Below are 23129 nucleotides of genomic sequence, written 5' to 3'. Positions count from 1 at the left end.
GTCCTGACAACGATATAAATCACAAAAATGTAACATTTTCTGTAAATTCTGTGAATCTCGGGCAGCTCGACTTGCGGGAAGTGTTTCCAGCTGCGCGTCATGTAGCTGGAGTCGAGTGTTTTAACCAAGCATGAAACGATTCATTTTTTTCTTTGTGAGTATTTATTACACGGCGTGCTGCGGGGAAAAGCCTGTTCTAACGTTTGAGTCTAAGGTTTATTTTTTAGCACCTGGCGGCTCTTTTTTACTTCTCATCCATAAATAATCTGCTCTTTCACGTGATTCAGTTAATTTTGAAAAGTCTCAACAGGATCTTGAGCTTTATTGTGAAAAGTTTATGTGGAACATAAACAAGCGGACACGCGAAGGTGTTACCGTCGCTGTTGCTAACGACAACGCATAAAAACAGGCGCTTGTCCGTCCGTAGTGTGGTTATATTAAATATAAGAGAAAGAGAGAACTTTAAGAAATTAATATAGCCGCTACAGTGACCATCAAAACCATGAAAAAATATTACCGTAAACAGTTTATTTTGTGACACCATGAAACAAACGATAGCGTAAAATGAAACGATAGACGTTTTTATATCTCCATCCGATATATATCGTTATATCGAACAGCCCTACCTGACAGGTTGCCAGTAGTGGCATATACAGACAGTCTAGCATTCACACTCACTTTCAGTTGTTACATGCGTGCATGAACTCATATTGTTGTCCACCATGCTCACACAGGTTTCTGTGCAGTTAGCTGTGCTGGCTACCTAGCGCTATCACAGCTTCTGTTGAAACACTGGCTAACCGGAGTGAAAAAAACAAAACAAAAGACGTAATACAAAAAAGTCTTGCAGTCACAATTTGCACAAATACGGTTAAAAAAAAAGGTTCCCCGTTGTTCTGTGAGTAGACACTTTTAGAGTGCAATCTCAAAATAAGTGGAAATACTACATCCTGAAGAGACACTGAGATAAAGAGGGATACATCTGAAGCAAAGTTTAGTAACAAAAGACAAACAGAAGCACCAGTGGAATTTCTACCAGCACTTGCTACAGAGCCTTTAATCTGCGACTCTATACCTGCTCCTCTATATTCAGCATCTCTGCTCTCCTGTCGTCTCATAGCTCCTTATATCATTCTTGGCACAAAGCCACTTCACACATGATCAGGGTGCACAAGACAGGAGCTTCAATATTTCAGGATGTGCTGGAGCCCAGAATGCCCACTGAGCATTAACCTTTTAATTGTTTTCAATGTTGGCAAAAGACACAAAGCAGGAAAAACAGGAAAGAGTTGTTTCTCACAAATCCTCCTACCTCCACTACCAAGATGACCATGCCTATGGTTCCCAGCAGATACTTATTGTCATCCAGCCATTCCTCCACTTTCTCAAAGCAGCCCTGAAAAAAGGAACGAAACCATGTTAAAATACCATTAAAATATACATTTTCAGTTTATGACACTGTAGTTGGAGCGATGGCTGCCCCCTGTTCAGTTACCCAGGAGAAAACTCAATCATCTGGTTTGCAGTTTTCCCGCAAGAAAGCATTTCTTTAATGTGAGCTATACCGTAGGATGGATAACTAGCAGGTGAGTTATTAAACACAGCTGAGTTATTGTGAGCGATGACATTTATATGCAGACGTATGGGACACATAAGCCGACGTGCGCACTAATCGTATGCTTAAATACATTCCCACCTGGGTTCATTCAGAGGCTACTCATTGGCAGGGATATAACGCGACACACTTAAGGGCGGTTTCAGCAGCAAAGCTGTGCCCCTGCTGGTCTGTGGTTGCTGAGGCAGCATGTAAAGTTAACTACAAAGCGTGTGGCCATCTCCTCTGGGCAAGATTACACACAAGCTTTTAATGATGAGCTTTCCCAATGGGCCAGCTCAATGTCTGTCTTTTCTCATTTTGGCAATTATATTACAGCTTTTAATCCTCTACTTTGGACACGCTAACGAACCACATGCCAGACCAATAGCAGATTAGAGTAGCAATACGAGGGAAAACTGGTGAACATTGTGCTACACGGTTTTGTGAGAAAAGAAGAGCTGTTGTCTCGAGAACAATAGAAAAATCCATTGGATTTAGGCAATAAGAGGAAAACTTTAAAGCGACTTTAAGTACCCACAAAGTGTTGGAAAAAACAACAGTGGATTAAAGCTTACAGATGCATGCCTCTTTTGAATTCGGGGAGCAGAAATTGGCAAGTATTGTATTTTAGAGCAACAAAAGTGTAATTTAAAGGCAATATGTTAGAGCACTTCAAATGTGGCGTTAAAAAGTAGGACGCTGTGGATCTAACTTCCCAATGCATCACGAGTTAATGGGAAGAAAAGTATCAACAACCCCCAACACGGAGCAATTGTTCACTCTGTAGTCACTTTGTGTTTTTGTTTTGCTGTCCCTTTCTTTCACTTTTCAGTATTTTTCTTTGTGGTCACTTTGTTCCTCTTAATTTGTCTCTTCGCAGCTGTTCATCGGTATGCTCGTCCGCACCTCTCTGTAGTAGTTTTCCGCCTCGACTTGTTTCGTGTTGTTTTCCTGTTATGGACATTTTGCATTTTGAGTCTGTTGAAGTTTCCATGGTGGTTTTGTCTTTGTGGTTCTTTCACAGCTCTGCAGCTCTTTTGTTAATTTAAGCCAAAACCAAAAATGCACTAACAAAATCATTTCAAACCAAAACTTCTCGTACGCAAATCCTCGGTGAAGCACAACTGAACACTGCAACAACAGTGAGAAAACCTGTGATCACTAAGACGATGTAAGTATGCTGATTATTTTAAATTAGCCTAACTGTATGAGCATAGTCATAACATGACCTGTTAACAGTGCAACTTAATTTGTTAATGAGTTGGGAGTTAAGTGAGTTTGGGACCCATATGGAGAAGAATTGTCTAAAGCAGGGGTCTCAAACTCAAATGAGCCGTGGGCCACTTCTGGCACCGTCACCTCATTGGAGGCCACTTCAGTGTCCAAGTAGTACAAAAAAAACAAACACGAAAACACCCACTAATATTTCCTAAAATGTAGTGTTTTGTTTGTTTTATTTAATTCCAAATATTGTGTAACAAGACAAAATTGCAAACATGAACACAATTTTTTTCTCACTCTTAACTGTCTGAAGCCTTTCAGTTTCAGTTGTCATATGCAAGTTAGCACAGGGTCAACATTGCAGTGAAATGTATTTGACGAGCAGAAGACAGTCACTCAGCAGTGTAGTACAGTGTAGTACAGTGTAGTACAGTAGTTTCATTGAACTACCAAATAAACAGCTCTTTCTGGCCAGACACGTGGAAGCACTTTTGCTATAATTTTGTTTGTATTTAACAAAATAAAAATGCAGACATAAGCGTACACATTAGTCTTTGATTGCAAGTGAAAATTGTTTTCTTTCTAAATAAATCTCTCCCTGAACTAACAGCCCTCAACATGTTTGCACGCTCTTGTTACGTCGCTCAGGTCCGCGGCTCTGAAACGTGGTAAGGAGACTCTGGCTAATACTTTGGGCTCCATGTCGGCTCGTGGAACGAGCTTTACTGTCTGGATCAACTTTGCTAGCGAGAGACAGAGAGAGGCCTTGAAAAGCTGCTCCAGCAGAACTTTATTGTTTCGGAGGAAAACACGAACACAGTGTACAGTCGAGTCTTAATAGCTTACTGGGCTCGTCAGCCACTCTTTTAGGCTGCAGTGGTTATTTTTATATTTACATGCTTCCAGCTCCCGTTTCTGCTCGGTAGCGCCTCGTACTTTTCGACTTTCCTTTTTCCTCCCTCCCTCATGCTCACACACAGCGGGAGGGGCGGTCCCACACGCTCTCCCTGCAGCAAGGACTACACCGCACATGAGGCTACAGTCTTAAAGGGCCATGCCTGTAACACTCTGTCATGTATTAAATCATTTTTTGTATATATTTCTTCACATCAGTATGCGGGCCACAAGTAGAGGTGACGTGGGCCGCAAATGGCCCGCGGGCCGCGAGTTTTGGACCCCTGGTCTAAAGAATGGAAAAATACACTTTTTGAAAGCCCAGAGCACAGCTGCAGCAGTAATCAGGATGTACAAAAGAGCCATAGTAACACTAATCAGAGCCACAGTGGCTCTCCACCTGAAACGCCACAGACAGCGCACTTCTTCCAAAGTACAGCTCTCAAAATCGGAAGAATAAGTGGTTCAATCTCACAATGGAAATTTGAATTTTAGCTTAGAACATTGCTTAATGTCAGTCACTATATACGTCATAAAAACCCCTCCTCACTCTTCTTCTTTGGCCTAAAACTGAAAGATTGAATGTTGCTAAAGAGCTGAAAAACAGCCTGATGAAGATTAGGATCACAAGATAAATTGGTTTGGCTGAGATGGGGATGATACACAGCGTGACGCTCGACTGATTGTAAATATGGTATCTAAAAGTTTCAAGGACACCGGATGGATGTTAGACAATGTCAGACAGGTATCTTAATTGTGTACTTGAGCACTGAGGAGTAAAAACACATTGAGAAGTGAAAAATATCAGGTGCTGGAGATGTTGGAGATTAAATGGACTTAGGAAAAAGGTGCACCACAGACAGCTATTTTTATACAGCATGACTCAGGAACAGAGCAGAACTCGGTTTGGAAAATGCACTAAAAGAACAAAACAAAGGGAGCAGAGAAGGACAGGGAAACATTTTCTCAGGAAAAGGCAAATTGAAATAAAGACTCCTAATACCGAGCCACCCCATCACAGGGGCAGCATTTACTGAAAAGACAGACAACTGTTTTACAATGACATATTCATACCGCAGGGACGCTAAAACGATTTTGTTATGTAGATGCACCAGTCAAGACCTTTTTGCTATTCTGGTTGTCCACTGTGCTTACGTCCCTCCATAAAAGAAACAGGCCTGCGCAGCCTAAAAAGGCTTCAGTGTCAGTAAAAACTTCACATGTATATATTTTGTAGGCGCACTGAGACTGCAAGGCAAAACAAGATAAAAAGAAAGAGTCTGGCGGTAAAGTGAACAAAGCAACCGGGGTTCCTGGTGAGTGCTGAGAGCACTCTGAGTTGTTGCAAAAACGCAGCATAAACAGTCTGAGCACGCGCACACACACACACACACACACACACACACACACACACACACACACACACACACACACGAACACACACAGCCAGCCAGTTAATTGCTGGCTACCTCAAGTTAACGTCTGTTTCCGTTGGTGCATTGGCTGACTCAAGCAAACGAACAGATTACACTCAAAACTGCACAAACGTGGCAAAACAAGTTTGGCTTCGTTAAAGCAGTTTTAGAGCACATGTTCTAAGTAAATGGAAAACCTACTATGAGGAGAGACAGTAACAATACAAAGAGGGATAAATGGTACCAAAAAGCACCACAGAACGACACAGGAAATCCTTCCTGCCCGTGACCGTCTCCCTGTGCAACTCCTCCATCTAACACACTGTAAACACTGCCCTGTTTGCACACGCTCTGCAGCTAAATACCAAATGACAAAGTTCAGTCAGAGTCAAATGTCAATCATATATATTCCACCTCTGTAATATCCTTTGTCAATATTCTTGATATTTATAACTGAGTGACTTGTATATATTAGTGCTATTTCTTAAATTTGTAAACTCTGTAACATATTCAAATAGTTTAGTCTGTAACTGTTAAAGTCTTGGAGTAACCACATCATTTCCTTAAGGATTAATAAAGTATTCTGATTCAGCAGTTTTGGGCCCAGCATGTTTCCTATAATCTGGACAAGAATATTACGTGAATCATACAGAATACTTTCAGACTATCAGTTTTAAAAAGAGAAAAGTCAAGGCAAACTATTCAGCCGAGATTAGGTAGAAAATGACTGTGTATCATTCATATCCTCCAAAACAAAAACTTAAATACAGTAAGTATATTCTGTGGAGTCTGTCATTTTAATACAGTAAATCTGTTAGTTTTGAATATTTTATAAAGAGCAGACACGTGACTCTTATACTTAAAAGCAAAAGCAAAAGACTGAGAAGCAAAACTCAACTCATCGGAGTCCAGGTCAACTCACCCTGTTCCAGAACATGTTGGTGGAGTTCCGCCCACAGTTCTGGTAATGCTCCTGGCAGCAGCGATCAGGAACTACTTTGTCCTTCAGGGCCTCGTGCCAGTCGGTGTATCCTATCACTCCACAGCATTTCCACTGTTAATGCCATACAAATGTCAGGTGGAAGATGAGTTAATGCTCTGTGTCCTCAATGGCCCCAAAAAGCTCAAACAAACTTTAATTAAAAAATTTAATTGGTCACTTTCCTTTAAAGGACAGCAAAAAAGGACTGAAGTGTACTTGGACAGCCAGTTTGGGCTTTTAAGGTCACACTAACACCACAGCTACAAGCCAGGACATACATTAGCTGGAATATCTGAATAGATTTTAGTCATTTGTGCTTAAACATTCACACTAACGTTTCTCATATTGTAAATGCATGGCGTTACTTACCTCTGCCTGGATGATGTTCCAGGCATTTCGCAGGCCTATGTTGTTTTCTGAGTTGTACAGAGCCAGCCCATCCTTGAGATCCTGTTTGGCATTCTCACGCACCTGGAGAGGATAAAAGAAAACATTAGCCTTAGTTAGAGATCTTAGTTTGGAGGGGTTGTCTTTGCAAGAACAGTCCTGTGATTTGCACCATTCAATACCTCTTTATGTTGTCTTTGTATTGGAGCAGGCAGTTGAAGCTTGGGTGTTTGTAGAGGTGCACTCGGATTATTCTACTCTTTTCAAACTGTCAGCATCCTTTTCACACAGATGCAAACAGTAGTGGCAGGTGTGCAGTTAAGTGCTTTTAGTGGACTGTGTATGACTGACGAATCATTAACGCAAAGCAATCCGACACTACAATATAAAAACATAAAATGCCAGCGCCTTCACAGTTATGGGTAACCTCTTGTCTTGTCAAATAAAAATAACTCTGCAACAGTAACGCGGACCGCTGTGTGATGCCTGAACGTCTGACATGTCATGTGTCGCTCACACGCTCGGCTTCAACATGCCCTTCAGCTGTGCTAGCAAATCATTTTCCTCTTGAGTGAACACCAACAATTTGCTCAGGGTTGTGCCATGTCTGAGGGAGATTAATATCTCATTCGCTGTGTTAATGAGATACAAAATCAGAGCTTTAGCTCTCCTGCAGTTTCATATGCCTGTGGGGATTTGCTAACTGCCAGGACAGATTGAGAGGCGCTTTAGATACGGGGTAATTATGACTAGAAAAATGACATGGACTGCCAGAATCACGCTGTACATCTTCACAGGCAATAAAAGTAATATCACAACAATAGGAATGCACTTAATACTTAAAGCTTAGAGTTAAAGAGTGTGATCAGGAAATCTGCACAGGACAAGAGAAGCTGCATTAGCACTGTCACGTCCAGAAACAACAAGGTGATTTTAGGTGTCAGTAAATCCTTTAGTGAAAGAATAAGGACGAAAGTAACAATAAGCAGCCAGAAGCCTGGCTTCTCTAAAATAATAACACATTTAATATCACTTGACTTTCTGTCTTACACATTAGAAATAGTACAAACCCAACTTTCCTTTGACCGTACAGAAACGACATTAAGCTTTAAAGTCATTCACTGGTTCAGTACCCTTGTTATTCAGCTGCAAGGCTTTTGAAATCTATTTGCTGAATTAGACATAAAAGTCAAACTGAATTTTCACTGATTAATTAAAATTTCTCGGGCAATAAAATGCTTTAGTAATCATTAAAAATGCAAACCCCATTTAAAACATCCTCTAAAAGCTTTGAAATAAGACGAGAATTATTTCAAATCCCATTCTTGCTCCTCGGCCTGCAAGTTTGCTGATGCAGATCTTGGTCCTCGTGCAGGAAAATGAAATGAAGAACAGCAGCACCATCAATCTCTGCCTTATGCTTTGTTTCTATCTGCCATCTTGTCTTCTCCATCTACAGTAGGCTGTATGTGATGTTGCTGGCTCATTACAGACTCCTCACACAGCCGCTGGAGAGCAGGGTCCCTCTTATTGCAATAAAAGTCTTCTTCCGAGTCTCCGATAAGTCACTGCACATCATTTTTTTGTGTCTTAGTTACAGTGTGAAATGAAAGTTAATGATCCAGATTTACCTCTAACGAGAGGCAGACAAATGAATACAGAACAAACAGGGAGTTGGAGGATCGTGCGGCACGCCGACCCTTTTTCTCCTCGCCACAGAAGCAGACAAAAACACGAGGCGATTTCTCGACTAATGCTTACACTGCCGGTCCTCGAAAATGTTGACAAATAACAGGCCTGCACCGTGCTGTGGCAACATCCGACTTCTGGGAAGTTTTGCCTGGATGTTGCCACGCAATATTTCACGTGTGGCATGTAGACAAAGCCCTGAGACAGAGCTCATATGTCTCATTGCATAGATAAGCTTGTAGTTTCCTCTGTGATGACCAAGTCCGCACACAGCAATATACGACTGCACATTCATCACAGAAATCTAAAGGGTTCAGCTTGGCCGGCTGAGAAAACACTCATAATTCACAGAAAAGACAAAAAAACAAAAAACAAAGAAAGACAAGAAGATATGCATGTGAGGGCGGTGGAAGGAGAAGCCTTTCTGTCCAAACTGTTCACGTTCCCCGTCAACGATCACAAAAATAGAGCAGAGAGCGGGTGGTAGATTGTTGGAGAAACACCTGTCCCAGATCTGGTGACATGGTAACACCCAGGGGAGCAGGTACACTGAGACCTGTGAGGTTACACTGAATGCTCATTACCAGAGTGTGTGCCACGACAGAACCGACTGCTCCAATTTCCAAAGACGTGAAAGAACTGATCATTTCAGAGAAGGATACAGCCACCACAGAGGTGGGGGGACATCTGGCTAACGACTGGTGTCTCAGCAGGCTGGTTTGAAAATGCTGTGGAACATTTAGAGTTCCTCACGCAACACGGGAGAGCATTACGTATTTACATAGGATTCTGTGAAAACAGAAGTGTCAAGAGATTTATTCTAAAGACACTTCTTCAGCTGAGAGTCAGAGAGTGGAGACACGCGCAGTTTTTACTTGCAAGGGCGGTCACAGAGCGCTCACATCAGAGTGGGGGCCCTGTGAAGTGCGCTCTGTTACCGCTCTGGTCTTTATTTATATACAAAAGTAGGTGCATTCGTTTATTACATTGGAATGTGGATGTGTATATTAGGGGTGCAACGATACTCATATCGATATTGAACCGTTTGATACAGTGCTTTCGGTTCGGTACGCATATGTATCGAACAATACAAAATTTTCAATTTATTTTATCAACTTTTCTTCTGACGATGCTGTCTGTGTTGAGAGCTCAGAGGATCTGCGTTCGACTACTCCGCCTAGGCTGCACTGTCGAGCGCAGATCCACTGAGCGCAGCGCAAGCTAGCGAGACAGAAGCTAAGCTCGTTGCAACATGGCAAATTGAACCGCCCCCACCCTCATTCAGATCTGGCCTTTGGAATTATTTTGGTCTTCATGTGAAGCATGACCCTGAAGGTAAGCGTGTCATGGACAAAAGTAAAATAGTATGTTGGATGTGCCACGCAATGCTCAATTACATGGGTGGGAACTAGTGCGTTAGCGCAGTTAGCTCGTTAATGTGTTGACGCAGTCCAGCCCCACGCACGGGGCGATCTGCGGTAGCTCGTTAACGGAGCTAGTGCAAAGACAAGCTAGTGCAAAGACAAGCTAGTGCAAAGACAAGTGGAAGCAGACAAAAACAACAAGCAGCATGCTACAAACTTTACCCGAGTCATTTAGACAGCCGTTAGCACATGATTCTCCTTATGGGGACCTGATATGTTTAATATGCTGCTGAGAATATAGCCCAGAAGAAGGGTGTAGTGTAGCTTTTATTTTGGAAAGAGCCATTTCTCTGTAATAAACTCTTTTCCAAAGATGAGTGATTTCTCCATCAGATAGATTTATTATTTCATCCCTTTGTTGTTTCAGCAACATTAAATTTAAAAACTGTAAGTTTGAGTTAAAATATATATTTATAATTTTAATAAATGACAAATTAAAAAAGCATGAACATCTTTTTTGTATCGAAAAAATATCGAACCGTGACACCAAAGTATCGAACCGAACCGTGAATTTTGTGTATCGTTGCACCCCTAGTGTATATATATGTGTGTGCGCCAAGAGAGGCTCCTCTACCTGACACGAAGTGAAACTGCTCGTTAAGCTCTTATCTAGCAGGTACTGCTCCTTCCCTGCATGATAACGGGTCACAGTGAACTAAAAACAGTCTGAGTTATAAAGAGGTCATCATGCAGTATTCTATCATTTGCAAACGTATATCATTAAAAGATTATCCTGACTACTAAGTACAATTTTCTACTGACAAGAAGAGACGAGCAAAACGTTTATTTTATCAGTTTGCTCAATTAATATCTTACGAAAATTGTACAGCATTCAATTCTGATCTTATGAGGCTCTGAAAGGAAAGAATTAGTGGACCATTGGGAGTTAGTGTATTGGCACCTGCGGCAGGTAAACTATAGATAGATAATACATTTATCTGTCTGCATGTTCTGTGCATGCTGACAGGAAAACAGAGGAATTATCTTAGGATACCAACCACGGTCAGTGTTTAAAGACTAACAAGTGCTCAACTTTCCACTGAAAAACCTGAACTTGAATCTGATTTTATGGATGGCTAAGTGCTTAGGAACAGCTTTGAACTTTCAAAATGGCTAATATCTTATCTACATATTCACACTAGCGAAAAATATGAAGGATAATCATTGATTGTTATTTTAAAAACACTTTTCTTTCTTTTTTGTCCCTGCACTTTCTTCTTGGTCAACTACTAAATTAAATACATTATTGTTAAGTTGTAGCTGCTCCCCTGTGTTTACCAGCTAGTAACTCTGGTTCTTTACTAACTGTTGTTGTGTTCGGGGTGTTGAATAGCTTTTCTTGTGAAATTTCTAATCAAACTGCCCCAAACTCCCAAGTTCCCACACTGGCAAATGTTCACGTCACATTAACGTTCAGTACCAGAGTAGCTCACATCATCGTTTACCCGACAGCTGCATAATAATTAAAAATATACTTTACGGTGAAATACTCCCTGGCATTATTGCATTTTTCTTTTGGATGCAGAAATGATGAAGCGACTCCACACATACTCACCTGTCTTCAAATCTCATCTATAATGCAAAGAACCAGAGATCTGCCTGCATACGCAGGTTTCTGACGAGACAGGAGGTGCAGATAACGCTGTTTTTTAATGTTTAAAAAAGTGACAGACAGTTGAGCTGATATTCTATCACAGTAGATTTCATATTTGATGTAAAATGCACCGAAGTACACAGGATCTGAACCCAAGTCAACCTCTACCAAACTGAACTTCTGATTGTAGCTTGCTGTCAGGGTATGGTACACAAAGCTCACATTATCACAAATACCAGACTTCAGGCTCAAATGTTCCTAAATGCAGAGTTTCAAGCATGAAATCACCATTAAATCCTATTTAAATAAAACATATTCAAAGCTAAACAGCTGTTTCGTGAAGCAAATAAAACTGTCTCTTGTCACATCTTCAGTCTTTTGCTGCATGCTCTTTAAGGATAGACCGAACCTCTTTCAAACATGTTCAGTGCTTTTTTCCTCTCATACGCAGTCACTGTTGGGTCACATACTGTCTGGAAACACTAGTTTTAGTTTCAGGACTACTGGGAAACTAAGAAGCTAACAACGTTTCACTGTTGCTCTAATTGCAAAGCTCAGGACAAATACATTTACTGCCCTGAAATTGTAATAAATGATGTGAATCCAAACAGAATCAGTGCCAGAGGTTTCCAAACAGCACATTATTAAACACGTTACTTAATTCCCTCAGTTGCTCTGCAACCCTGTGCTTTGTAGACGGAGGCCAGGGCACTTGACAGAGTCAGGGGAAGAGCCCCACTCCAGCTTTAATTGGTTGGGAAATAACGCACAGCCAGGAATTGAACATAATTCTGTCTTTGCACAAACGACACACGCAGCTAGATGTGACTGCCGCTGTCGTTGAGTAAGACATCAAGGATGTACCACAGCCAAACTTGGCTTCCTTCCTCTTCCATGACTCCATGTTTTCCTTTTTCCCGATTCTTTTCCTAAAATTTTACAGTGACATCTAATTTCATTTCTGACATGGCTGACCTCTTTCTACCCCTTTTTTTGTGTACTTCAGCACCCTAACACATGACACATTCATTCTTCCCAGCATCCTTTGATATCTCTTTTTTTCCTTCCACCTCTCTCCACACCTTCCACCCTTCCTTCATTTCTTCCTCGCCCTCCCGACATCCCTACGTACATGCTCCGGTGCTTCCTGTCTCTCTTGCAAAGTTCTGCTTCCTCATTCTGAGCTAATAAACCTTCACCGGTGTTCAGCTCAGCGTGTTGGGTCGACGGCGGCACAATGAGGTCAGAGCGTTAAAGACGGATGGCTGTAATCTGGTTTGCCGCCCAGCCATCTGCTGCAGTCAGCTGGTTGCTAACTGCAGGGCCAGCCTTTATTATACTACGCCCTCTACATGGCATTTAATCAGAAAGCTTAACACCACTGGGCTGTGGAAGGAATGAGGGAGTGCCCACGCATAAGCCATACCTGGAGGCAAGACTGCTGGGCTGAAGAAGACGTGAGAGAAATTATCTATTAACAGGACTGAGCGGTACCTCCCAAAGTAGGATTAAACTGGTGGAAACGGACACTAAACGAAAAAAAAACATGTTGCAACAAATGCAAGATACTATATGTTTGTCTTTCCCTCCCACCTGTCAACAGACTGTCGCCCAGAAGGATCACAGTATGCACAAAGAGTCAGTCATGACTTAAATATGACCTATTTGAGAGACTAAAATATCTGTTTTGCCTCCGTCGATACACGTTTAAAAGCTGCCAACTACTGTACCGTATGTCTTCCAGTCTTGTTAATAAATACCGTGTGATTAGGGGATCAAATAAGAAAAGTGAATTAGTGATTCCTCTGATCACAGCCTGTAGCAGAAGACGAGGGGAGCCTCACACGGCATACAAGATCTCACTGGAGACGGAGAAAAAACCCAACCACAAAACAAAAAGCAATATGTGAAGGTCGTCTGTGATTGTCCTTTTAGCCAAACAGACAAACTTTAAAATCTAATGCAGTTTCCTAAATTTGCAGGACATCCTGATTAGAGCAGTCTGAAAGTGTCATCTCCAATAACGTGCAATTTACTTTAAACGCTTTGCCTTCCAATGACATTTGAAGACCAATAAAGGAAAATATATTTGGTTGTGATCCTCATTATCATGGTTTCACGTTCCATTAGGTTTAAGCCAGGATAAACACAGTAATTTGGCAAGAACGGGACAAACATAAAATACGGTGGGTATTCACTGGAACTTGTGCGAATGAGTTTTCCCCGGGTAATGCCCCATGCTTTGCTAATGCAGACTCAACTGATTTCTCATTTAGGAAATCCTCAGCACTACTGGGCTATCTTTTACTGACTTCACAGGTGATGGGAAAGGCACTGCTGTGAAGTCAAGAGGCTTTCTATTTAAATTCCGCCAGAGGGATCACGGTTAAGCCGGTAATATTTTGATGATAAGGCAACAGACATATTTACTCCTGACAGGGTGTGCCTGCGAGACCCGATCTGAATCTGAGAATGGATTGGCTGCTAAATGAATTCCTTTATCTGCCTGAGAGACTAGGTTTGAGCAATAACCTCAGAACAAAGAGGCAGAATTAGCTGATGTCCCGAGGGCCGTGTGACATAAGAGAGCAAATATATAAATAGACGGATCTATCAACGACATGTCCTTGAAAACAGAGAAGTCTTCATCGCTCGTCCTGCACAAGACACTTGTCTTCTTCGGGATGAAACATTTGTGGTTGGATCAGATTAAAGACGAAGACGAATTCAGCATCGGTAATATCCAGAGCTTTGCGTGTAGGCATCTGCTGTTACCCCACACAGTCACCTGATTTAACCTCATTCAAGGGGTCATGGGAAATATTCCTGGAACTAATTAGGGGGAGCCAACTGTCGGGGATTGAGTTGAATTTTGTGGCCTAACCTTTGACTGCTGTGTTAATGGTGGGGTGAAGACACTCAAGCTTCTGACAGAGAAACAACCAAATATAAAAACAGAAAACTCTGATACCCGGAAGCAACTGGAATCTAGGTATGCTTATCACACTAACACCGTTTATTGCTTTCTGCATTTGTCTGTGATCATCTGTGTGTGAGAGAGCTTTCTTTTAATGTCTTCAGCTGGAATGATAAAAAACAAAATTTGGACACAACACATAACAACTTACCTTATCTGTGTACACAAAGAACAGGATGAGCAAAATCACCTCCGCCAGAAGAATTATCAGCAGGACAATGAAGAACTGCCAGAAAGAGGAAGAGCACTGTTACAACAGCAGCACAGGCAATATTGTAAATTGAATTTGTGAACAAAACTCTGAACAGCTAAGCTTCTTTTGCAGTTAAGTGCTGTTTTATCTGAGTATTTCACAAACTTCACAGTAAGACTTGCATCTGTGATTTAAAGCGCATTTATTTATACTCCAAACTCAAATGTATTGTGTGACTCACGGAGATACACGGATCATCTAATGATCTTTTAATTTGGGTTAAAGCAATTGTTTGACATCTTGTGAAACATAAGGCAAGGGTTAAATGAGATGAGCTAGCAGTCAATTAGTTTAGCTCAGACTGAAACAAAAAGACACAAAAAACTAGAGCCTGGCTTTATCTGCCAGCTGGCATCTCTTAAAACCCAATAATTAACACATGAATCATCATCAAGGAAAAACCAAATAAAAAATAAAGCTGTAGTATTTTAAGGTTAATTGCCCAGCTATGACCCAGCGAATCACTTCACATGACTGTAAAACCAGCCCTAAATAAAGCTAGCTGGCATTACCTACTGACCCCTCCATTTACACTGTTCAGCTTGGCTGGACAGTTTCTGGCAGCAGCTTTATATTTACCAGCTAGATTAATCTTCTCATTTTTGCTCTTGACAATAAAACAAATGAGTAAATTTCCCCAAAAACGTTCCAGGTTTCAGTTAATGGTTTCATTTGGAAGCAGCATACACAGAAACCAACATTTCTCAAGACAAAAAAAAAAAAGAAGAAAGAAATCCATAAACATAAACAAAGCAAATTTAAAAAGGGAGAAGGAAATTAGAAAAAGAGACATGAAGGAAGAGGTGGGAGTGATGGTGGGAGGAAAAAAGGAGAATCTCGGTGCTGAAGGGCTTGTGAATGTTTGAGGGGAGTATAAAAGGTTTAATACTTCCTAAGATTAATTTCTAGCACAGCCTTGCATCTCATCTACTACTCTCTCTACTTGACTCCATTACAGCACGGTATTTACCAAGCTCTTCTGCACAGCACGGGAGGAGGCATGCAAACCTAGATTTTTGAAAAACCCATTAATTCCAAACTCATCTGGGAGGGAGGGTGCGAGCTATTATTTATGTCACGGCTCACACGACATAGTTACAACGGTTTGCTGCTGCATATGGCTTTGCAGCCCACAGAATGATTGTTGTTCACCCGCAGTTAACTTGTCATACTTTTCCTGGCATTTGCAATCAAATGAACTGTTTCTGCAAAGCAAATTGGTGGTGCTTCAGCGGCCATGTGTGAGAGCATGTGCTTCTGTGTTTATTTGCACACTCAGCTCTGTGGGTGCATGCTCTCATTTGCCAGCAATCGCACTGTTGTCTCACCTTGTTTTGTTTCTTTAAAAAATGTCTCAATAAAACTATTTGGCAGAAAAGGTGCACTGCAATATCGCTGCAAAGGATGTCCGGTCTTTGAATATTTCTAATCCAAAGAGAGCTGTACGCAGACCAACTTCAAAGAAAATATGTCAAGGTAAACACTCAGATCTATTTGCGCTGGGAGATCTAAACCTACTCTTGATGTTTCCCCGTCCTGAGCCCACACCACCACCACCACTACCTCCCCAAATGTTTGGATGTGCTCGACTGGACAGACAGACAAAGACAAACACAACAACAGCAACGACAGCAGACATGGATGCCCTAAACAGAATTATTCTGGCCAAATATAAAAGGCTGTCACGCACAGATGTGGCAGGAGACTCGGTGAGAAACATCAAAACTTTGATATTTTCCGTTGACTCCGATTTTTTTTCTCTAATTCCAGCCATCTTTCACACCGCTCCGCTCTGTCTTTGCGCTCTGCTCTCTCCTCCTGCTTCACAGTTGTTAGGCAGGTGAAGGAAGCCATGTCTAACGCTGAGGATTTGGTGGGGCTTTTGACTGATGCAAGAGCTTCAAGGGATTGAGCTGTTTGTGATGTTAAGTACTCAGAGCCCCAACTCCACTTCTCATTTAAAGTTTCTATACATGAAAGTTTTTTTTTCTTTGCCTTTCTGCAGCGGATCCCTGCAAACCTCATTCTGTTGGGTGAACTCTCATAATTAACTTGTGCTTAAGATAACACACTTGTACAACTTTGGGCAAACAGTGCAACGTCAAGACAGAACAGTCTTTGTAATGAATAATAGAACATTCTCAAATCTTGAGCTTCAAAAACATCAAGTGCCTTTTGGTGTGCTCTATGCAAATACTAATTCCCCCGCCTGAAATTCCTTTCACTGGGCTTTGACCAGAGCCATGGCAATGACATGCATTAGTTGGTATTAATTTGCAGAAAGGGGGAATCCTATTGCTCAGCTCTAATTTTCCTTTGTGCACTCTTGAGGTTCGATAGAGGGCAGACTGAATTACTGAAGTAGCCCCAGTCACCTAGCTCTCCCGAGGGTCTGGTAATAGGACAAATACAAAAAAAGCTCCTGGTGGCCTGTGACCAGTGTGCCTTTGAGTATAGACACTTGCTTGCAGTTTGCATGTGACAGTGCAGACAAGCCTTGCAGCAAAAAGACACAAAATACGAGCAGTTCTCAAAATGTTATGGCATTGCTTTTTTCCGTTTCTCATCTCTGACAAATAACTATGACTCTTAGTGGTCCATTAAAAACATTTCCAAGCTATGAAATTAGGGCTGCTACTATAAGTGCTGTCTTTGTAGTTTGCACAAACTTTGGCCCGCTGCCACGATTTCTATCAATTTTATACATTCATGAAAAGCTCATCTTAATATTTCATTGCTGCAAGCGTTGTATTTACCGATAAAATATGCAGCTTCCCCAGGGGTGCCAAAACTTTTGAATACAACTGATTGCAAGCGGTCAACTCTACAAATGAATTTCAGTCATAAAATGCTCGAGTGAGAGAAATTAAGAACTACAATGTGCACATTTGTGCTGTTGACAGATGTGTGACTTTTAAAAAATATTTTTTGTAGGTATCCGGATTTAACTCACGCTCAGAAGCAGGCACTTGTTCTCCTTGATGGCACCCAGGCAACCGAGAAAGCCTGTTACCATGACGATGGCGCCGATGGCAATGACCATATTGGCAGCTGACAGTGAAGGGAATGAGGGTGAGAAGGTGGCGAAGCTTCCCTGAGACACCGAGAGCCAGATGCCCACGCCGAGCAGCCCGCAGCCACATAACTGCAAGGCAAAAGATAAGACAGACGACAAAGTGAGAAAACAAACAGACAGGCACAACCTTTTCAGGGTAAGCTGCAGAAATGATTAGCATTCAAATTCATCTTTAGCTCTCCACTGGCTGCGTTGGTTTAATGCGAGACCTGCCGAACAATAACAGTAATTCAAAGAGTAAGGCTAGCTTTAAATTAAAAGCCATCCCCACCTCAAAAGTCCCAGTGCAACAGTCTCAATTTCCCCTCCAGCAGCCTGAGGAACTGCCCACACAATCATACATCTCCAAACACTGGTCAAAAAAACGAGAGACTTTACACCAATTACAACTACAATAAGCCAATAACGCTCTGCCAGTGATTAGAGCAAAAACTGGGGTCGGGCCATGCTGGTTTTGCACGTTCGAGCTGATTTCATTAAATCCAGAACAAACAGACATGTAATTACTGCCAATCGCTGTAATGAAAACTTCCCAGCTTTATGAAATCTGCTTGCAGTAGAGTTGAGTTTCACCTAGAGGGAGCAATTCCCTAATCTCACCCTGTCACCCCGCCAGGCTCCTGCTATGTGTGTGTGTGTGACCTGCAGAATCCATTAATGCAATAAAGTGTTAATGGAAAGCTTAGACTGTCACGCCTGCTGATGTGCGAGTCCTCCTATCAAAGATCAGAGCAGTACATGGTCGCCGCTTAGAGAGTCACGTTTTTATGGAGACCTCACAGCATAAAAATCAATAGAACATATATATATGGCAATATATATGAAAAACAAAGAGAGCTAAAATATGCAAACAAACCAGGGTAAATGATTGCACCGTTACTCTTTCCTCCTTTCTATTAACACCGCTGCCCTCTTCTCTTCTCATCTTTGCACCACTGCACCAGAAAGCTTTAATGCCTGTCAGCAATATGTACAACAAACCTGCAGTGCATGCAAACAAACAGACATGGAGGAGCACATTTATACACAGTATACAGAAGCAGTCGTGATCAAGAAGAAATTAAGATATGTGTCTGCTGCAAACTGCTTCCTCTTATTTTACTATTAAATAATTAATCAGCCACATGGAGAGATAATCTGCAGCAGCTGACAAAGTTTAACTGTCAGCTAATAACAAACCTGAAAATTTGCTGCACTATCAGCACTTCCCTAGCAAACAAGTGTAGCTCCAGTTAGACAAATGCACACAAGTGTTGATCAACAAAGTGACTGGAAACAAATTAGTCGGTGCAGTGTACTCAAAGTCGCTCTCGGCGATGTTAGGTGATGACGTATAACTGATGTGCAACTTTGGGATCGCAGCTGCAGACCTCGTGAAGTGAGGACAGATACCTCAGGTCTAATGAGTCCTATAGGATCTGTAAATACGTAAACCGAGCCTAAGAATTCTGTTCTCAGATACCAAATGAGCCGCATCCTACTCTCACTGACCTGTGATATGTACAAGCTGTGACCTCCAGAAACTCCTCAGAACGTATACAGACATCAGCATATTCTGCTGAATGAATGATACACCTGGTCTCACAAAGCCTGGGAAATGACTACGAGCAATTAGAAGTGAGGACAAAGCGAAAGAATGATTGTGCATAAATTCCTCAAAGATACTTGAAAGCCGAATTCCACAACTGATTGACTGCGGGGGAGTTGTGTGAAAGCCTGACGTGAGTGCTCGCATAAACAAAGTCTTTCTGCTGTCAAGGTTGACAAGGTTGCTGTGAACAGACCAACAAGCATGATCACTTCTGATAGAGTGAAGGAAAGGTACATCAGTGCTCAAAAGACTTTCGGTCATTCATAATCTAAATAATTCAGAGGCAACTGGCCCTTTATTCTTCCCTGATTAAAAACGGGAGAATAAAAATGTCAATTGAAAATGTTGGAAAAGGTCGTGTCCTTATGCAGAGCGGCTAATATACAGGATCGCACGCGTACCATTCAGAAGGCCAGAGTACAGAGAGTGAGGAGGCATTCAAGGAAGCAGAGGACGAATAGTAAGTTTAAGAGGGCAGAAACATAGAGCGGATTTACAGCTAGTGAGGGGGAGCACCAGGAGGTTTAAGAGCCCAGGTGGGGAGCGTTACAATGCCTTCTCTTAATTGTGTTTAATGCCCAGTGAAGGGAGCTCGTCCAAGTGTGTCGCTCTCTTAAGTGACTGTGGAACCGTCCAACCCCCGCTCAATCTGTCTGATCTGAGCCTACCGAGAGCACGGTGTAATCTCTGTCCTGTTTCTACTACGACTACAACACGCTGTCATCAGACCTTTGTGTAGGTGCCTCTAGTAAAAGCTCTGATCTGTGTTATCTGACCTTGGCGTGTACTTCTGAGCTTGACATTGAGTGCCTCTGCTGAGCTCCTTATCTTCTTTTAATTGTGGGGCAGGCGTGTTTTGATATGCCATCTGCAGGAAGGATCAACAAATCCCAAAATACTAGAGAAGCTTTTAAATATTCATAGAGAGGCCTTAATATAAAGGCAGTCATTGGTATTATATCAATGAGGAGTTAATTCCCCTATCTGTGAAAAAAAATCCAATAATCTGAATTTGCCTGTGATGTGTCAAAATTGTTGCGCTCACACTGTGGATACTTTCTGACAGTCTCCTAAAATGTCCTTGAACATAAATAACCAGCAATATTGTTTGTGAGGTCCGAGATATGAACCTGACGTATACCTGCAGATATAAACAACAGTTTCAATATCTCCTGAACCCATGCATGCAATTTTGCAGCCCATCATTAAGCAGCTGAGGGTGACACACAACAGCCTTCCACGTCCACTACGTAACTTTTTTTTTTTTTTTTTTTTTTTTTTTAATGACATCAGAAACAGCAGTATGCGACATTACGTGATGGCAGAGCTTCAGTTCATCCTTTGTCATTTTTTTTTTTTTTTTAAGAAATAGGACAGGGGGAATGAATGAGAGAAAGAGGGGAGAGAGAAAGAAAAAAGAAGAGACGGTGAGAAGGGGGGGGAAAAACAACTCTGGGTCACCTGTATGGAGAAAAAACAAACAAACAAAAAAAACAAACAGAGGAGACAGCAAACAACAAAGAGCAACATAATAATAGAGAAAACAAAGCACCATCACAATAAACTAGCTAGTCATAGATATCAATAGTTACTAAATAATAAACGATATTGTGCAGCACGCAAGATAGACAGCGCACAGTGTGCTTTGAGGCAGCAGCCAAGAAAGCTTTAGTCCGCGTCTGTGAATACCCATGTGTACACCTGTGTGCATACCTGTGTGGATCAGCATGCTTGCATTCCAAAGGTTTCTCCATGTAATGATCTGCTAGGGAGTGTGGGGGGGCCACAGCCCCGTCCTCCAGGGTGTGAAGCGGGTATGGAGGAGATCAAAACTCCAGACATCCAGAGGCCCCCAGAACACAAGAGACCAGGAAGACCAACAGAGGGGCAGCCGCGCCACTGTTCCAGTAAGAGCTGAGGAGAGTCCCAGATGAGGGCTCGCCCAGCAGCCGCGGAGCAGAAGCCAGGGGGAGTTGCAGTGACGCGCCCGTGAGCTCCGCCGGCCCCCAGCTGTGCCTGAGTGACCGAGCCCCAGGCCGAGAGGCCGGGGGCACCCCACCTCCAAAGGGGGCCCGAGCGAGCCCCAGGCCCCAGGCCCCGACAAGCGGCCGCCAAGGAGTGAGCCGGTGTGTACCCGGACGCCCACCCCCAGACACAAAGAACCACCAGCACACCGACACCTGAGGGAGTCCGCCACCGGCAGGGGAAGTGGTGGTGGGTGGAGATAGGCCTCCAAACCTTGGAGGGCCTGAGGTGTCCCCAGAGAGGTGGCGTCTGATACCCAACCTGACATATAGACACAGACATACAGGCACACACAGACACAAACATCCATTCCCACCCTCATGCTCTCATGTGCACTCACTCCACACTCAACCAACATGGAGACAGACATAAAGAGACGCTGTACACACAATCACACTCCCCAAGCGTACTCTACAAACCGGGTCTAGGTACCCTTGCCCCTGGAGGGGGGAATGCACCCAGACCCAGGTGGTGTTACCCTTTTCCCTGCGGTGGGGAGAGGCAGACCGCCCCGACTCCGCAGCAGCAGGGAGGCCCCACACCCCAGACCGCAGCCGGACGGCCAACTCCTCCTACTAGCCCTCCCGCTCCAGCAGGCCGCAGAGAACTTTTAACAATCTTCCGCGAGGGGCCGACTTTTTTATTGCTACAATTTTTCGAAGTCTTTCTTGTTTAGATAATAGAAAACACCGTCAAAACAAATCGGCTGTTTTGCCTGGATGATGTTCTGCTTTGTGTTGCTCCCATTGTGTAAGCGCTGCACAAGAGACGCTCCCCTCTTTTTATCAACCTTAAGGTTGCTTTCATATTTGAGGCTGAGGGGAAGATATCTTCCAGCTGTGATAATGAAAAAAACATAGTTGCAGCCTGGAATATAAAACCAGCTGCTCTAAACAGTGGATTGACTTCAGAAAGCGAACAGCACTTAAACCAGGAGGGAGGAGCGCATGTAATTGTGCTTGGTGTGGAGCCATTCTTTAAAAATCAATGGTAGTGTAAGAGTGAGCTGAGAGAATATGGCGTTTGACCTTTTCCTACGCGTTGGACAATATTGTGAGAGCACCTTGTTGGAAAGACGTCTGGAGTTCAGCGTCTAAATGTCATTTGTGGAAGAAGTGACAAAAAAACAGTAGAGAGGTGCACAGAGCACAGCGCGTCATTAACTTTCTGCTGGAGGATACAGGCACACGTGTGATGCGACTGCCTAGCTAGATGAATGGGACCCTACTGCTGGGGGCCTTATAACAAGCTCAGGGTGAAAATAATTGCAACAATACTGTGAGAAGCAACTGTGAGAAGCAACTTTCCAAACAGGAAGTTGATGTGACAGAGGTCAACCAGGAGGTCTGCAGAAGACGGATAGAGTATTAAATCCAGAGAGATTGCGAGCTGTGTATAAGGTAAAAAGAGACCAAGCCTCGAGGGAGGGAGAGGAGAAGAAGAAAATAAGGCTGACCCTTCATCTGAGCGACTGGCTTGGAGAATTATCAGCTGCTGCAGTTACTGGCTCAGTGACACGGAGCCACCCGACACAGGACCCCACTAAGAGGGAATGGGGTGTAAGTGTGTGCGAGGGACACCGGAGGACCTTTTCACACAATGATCCCTGTGAGAGGTCGCGTCCTGTCATAAAGAATGACAGCTTTTGTCAAAGTACTACTTTCTTTTCTGACTGCCCTCGTCGCAAGAGCTTGATACCAGTTGAATGAGTTTCTGAAGTTCAGAGTGTGTTATGCGAATTGGAGAGAGAAAGATTGACAAAGCTACCAAATTCACTGCAGCTGAGACTAAACAAGTGATAAACTGAAAAAAATATGTTACAGATATTTACTTAGCTATACTTACACCTGGAATTAGGAAGCAATTGTACCGTTAGAGCACAATAAACCATAAAGTTGGTGAAAATGCCAGCCCGAATGCCCTGCTAAAGATGGAGGCACTTTATCACTTAACACCCCCCCACCCCCTCGCCTTTTACTGCAGCTCCATCTTTCTTTTCACCAG

At 42.7% G+C, this 23129-nt stretch overlaps 2 protein-coding genes across 5 annotated transcripts in view; one reads left to right on the top strand and one right to left on the bottom strand.

Annotated features, from left to right (window-relative positions):
• The window catches only part of tspan9a (tetraspanin 9a), a 192921-nt gene that overhangs the window by 7829 nt on the left and 161963 nt on the right, over positions 1 to 23129 (bottom strand). For 3 of the 4 annotated variants that reach the window (XM_005930348.2, XM_042224080.1, XM_005930347.2), the window contains 5 exons: positions 17387 to 17578; positions 14332 to 14406; positions 6479 to 6580; positions 6050 to 6181; positions 1313 to 1396 (listed from right to left, as the gene is read on the bottom strand). In XM_005930348.2, the coding sequence (XP_005930410.1) occupies positions 1313 to 1396; positions 6050 to 6181; positions 6479 to 6580; positions 14332 to 14406; positions 17387 to 17578 (585 nt within the window). The remainder of the gene's footprint in view (positions 1 to 1312; positions 1397 to 6049; positions 6182 to 6478; positions 6581 to 14331; positions 14407 to 17386; positions 17579 to 23129) is intronic. The other variant, XM_042224079.1, reaches the window with a different exon arrangement.
• The window catches only part of ttc38 (tetratricopeptide repeat domain 38), a 70585-nt gene that overhangs the window by 37924 nt on the left and 9532 nt on the right, over positions 1 to 23129 (top strand). The gene's annotated exons all lie outside the window — the stretch shown is intronic.

The sequence above is a fragment of the Haplochromis burtoni genome, unplaced genomic scaffold (genome assembly GCF_018398535.1).
Source record: "Haplochromis burtoni strain Fernald_Lab_line unplaced genomic scaffold, NCSU_Asbu1 Contig_127, whole genome shotgun sequence".
Taxonomy (NCBI): Eukaryota; Metazoa; Chordata; class Actinopteri; order Cichliformes; family Cichlidae; genus Haplochromis; species Haplochromis burtoni.
Note: the sequence above shows the minus strand (reverse complement) of the source record. Positions and strands in the feature narration are given on the sequence as shown.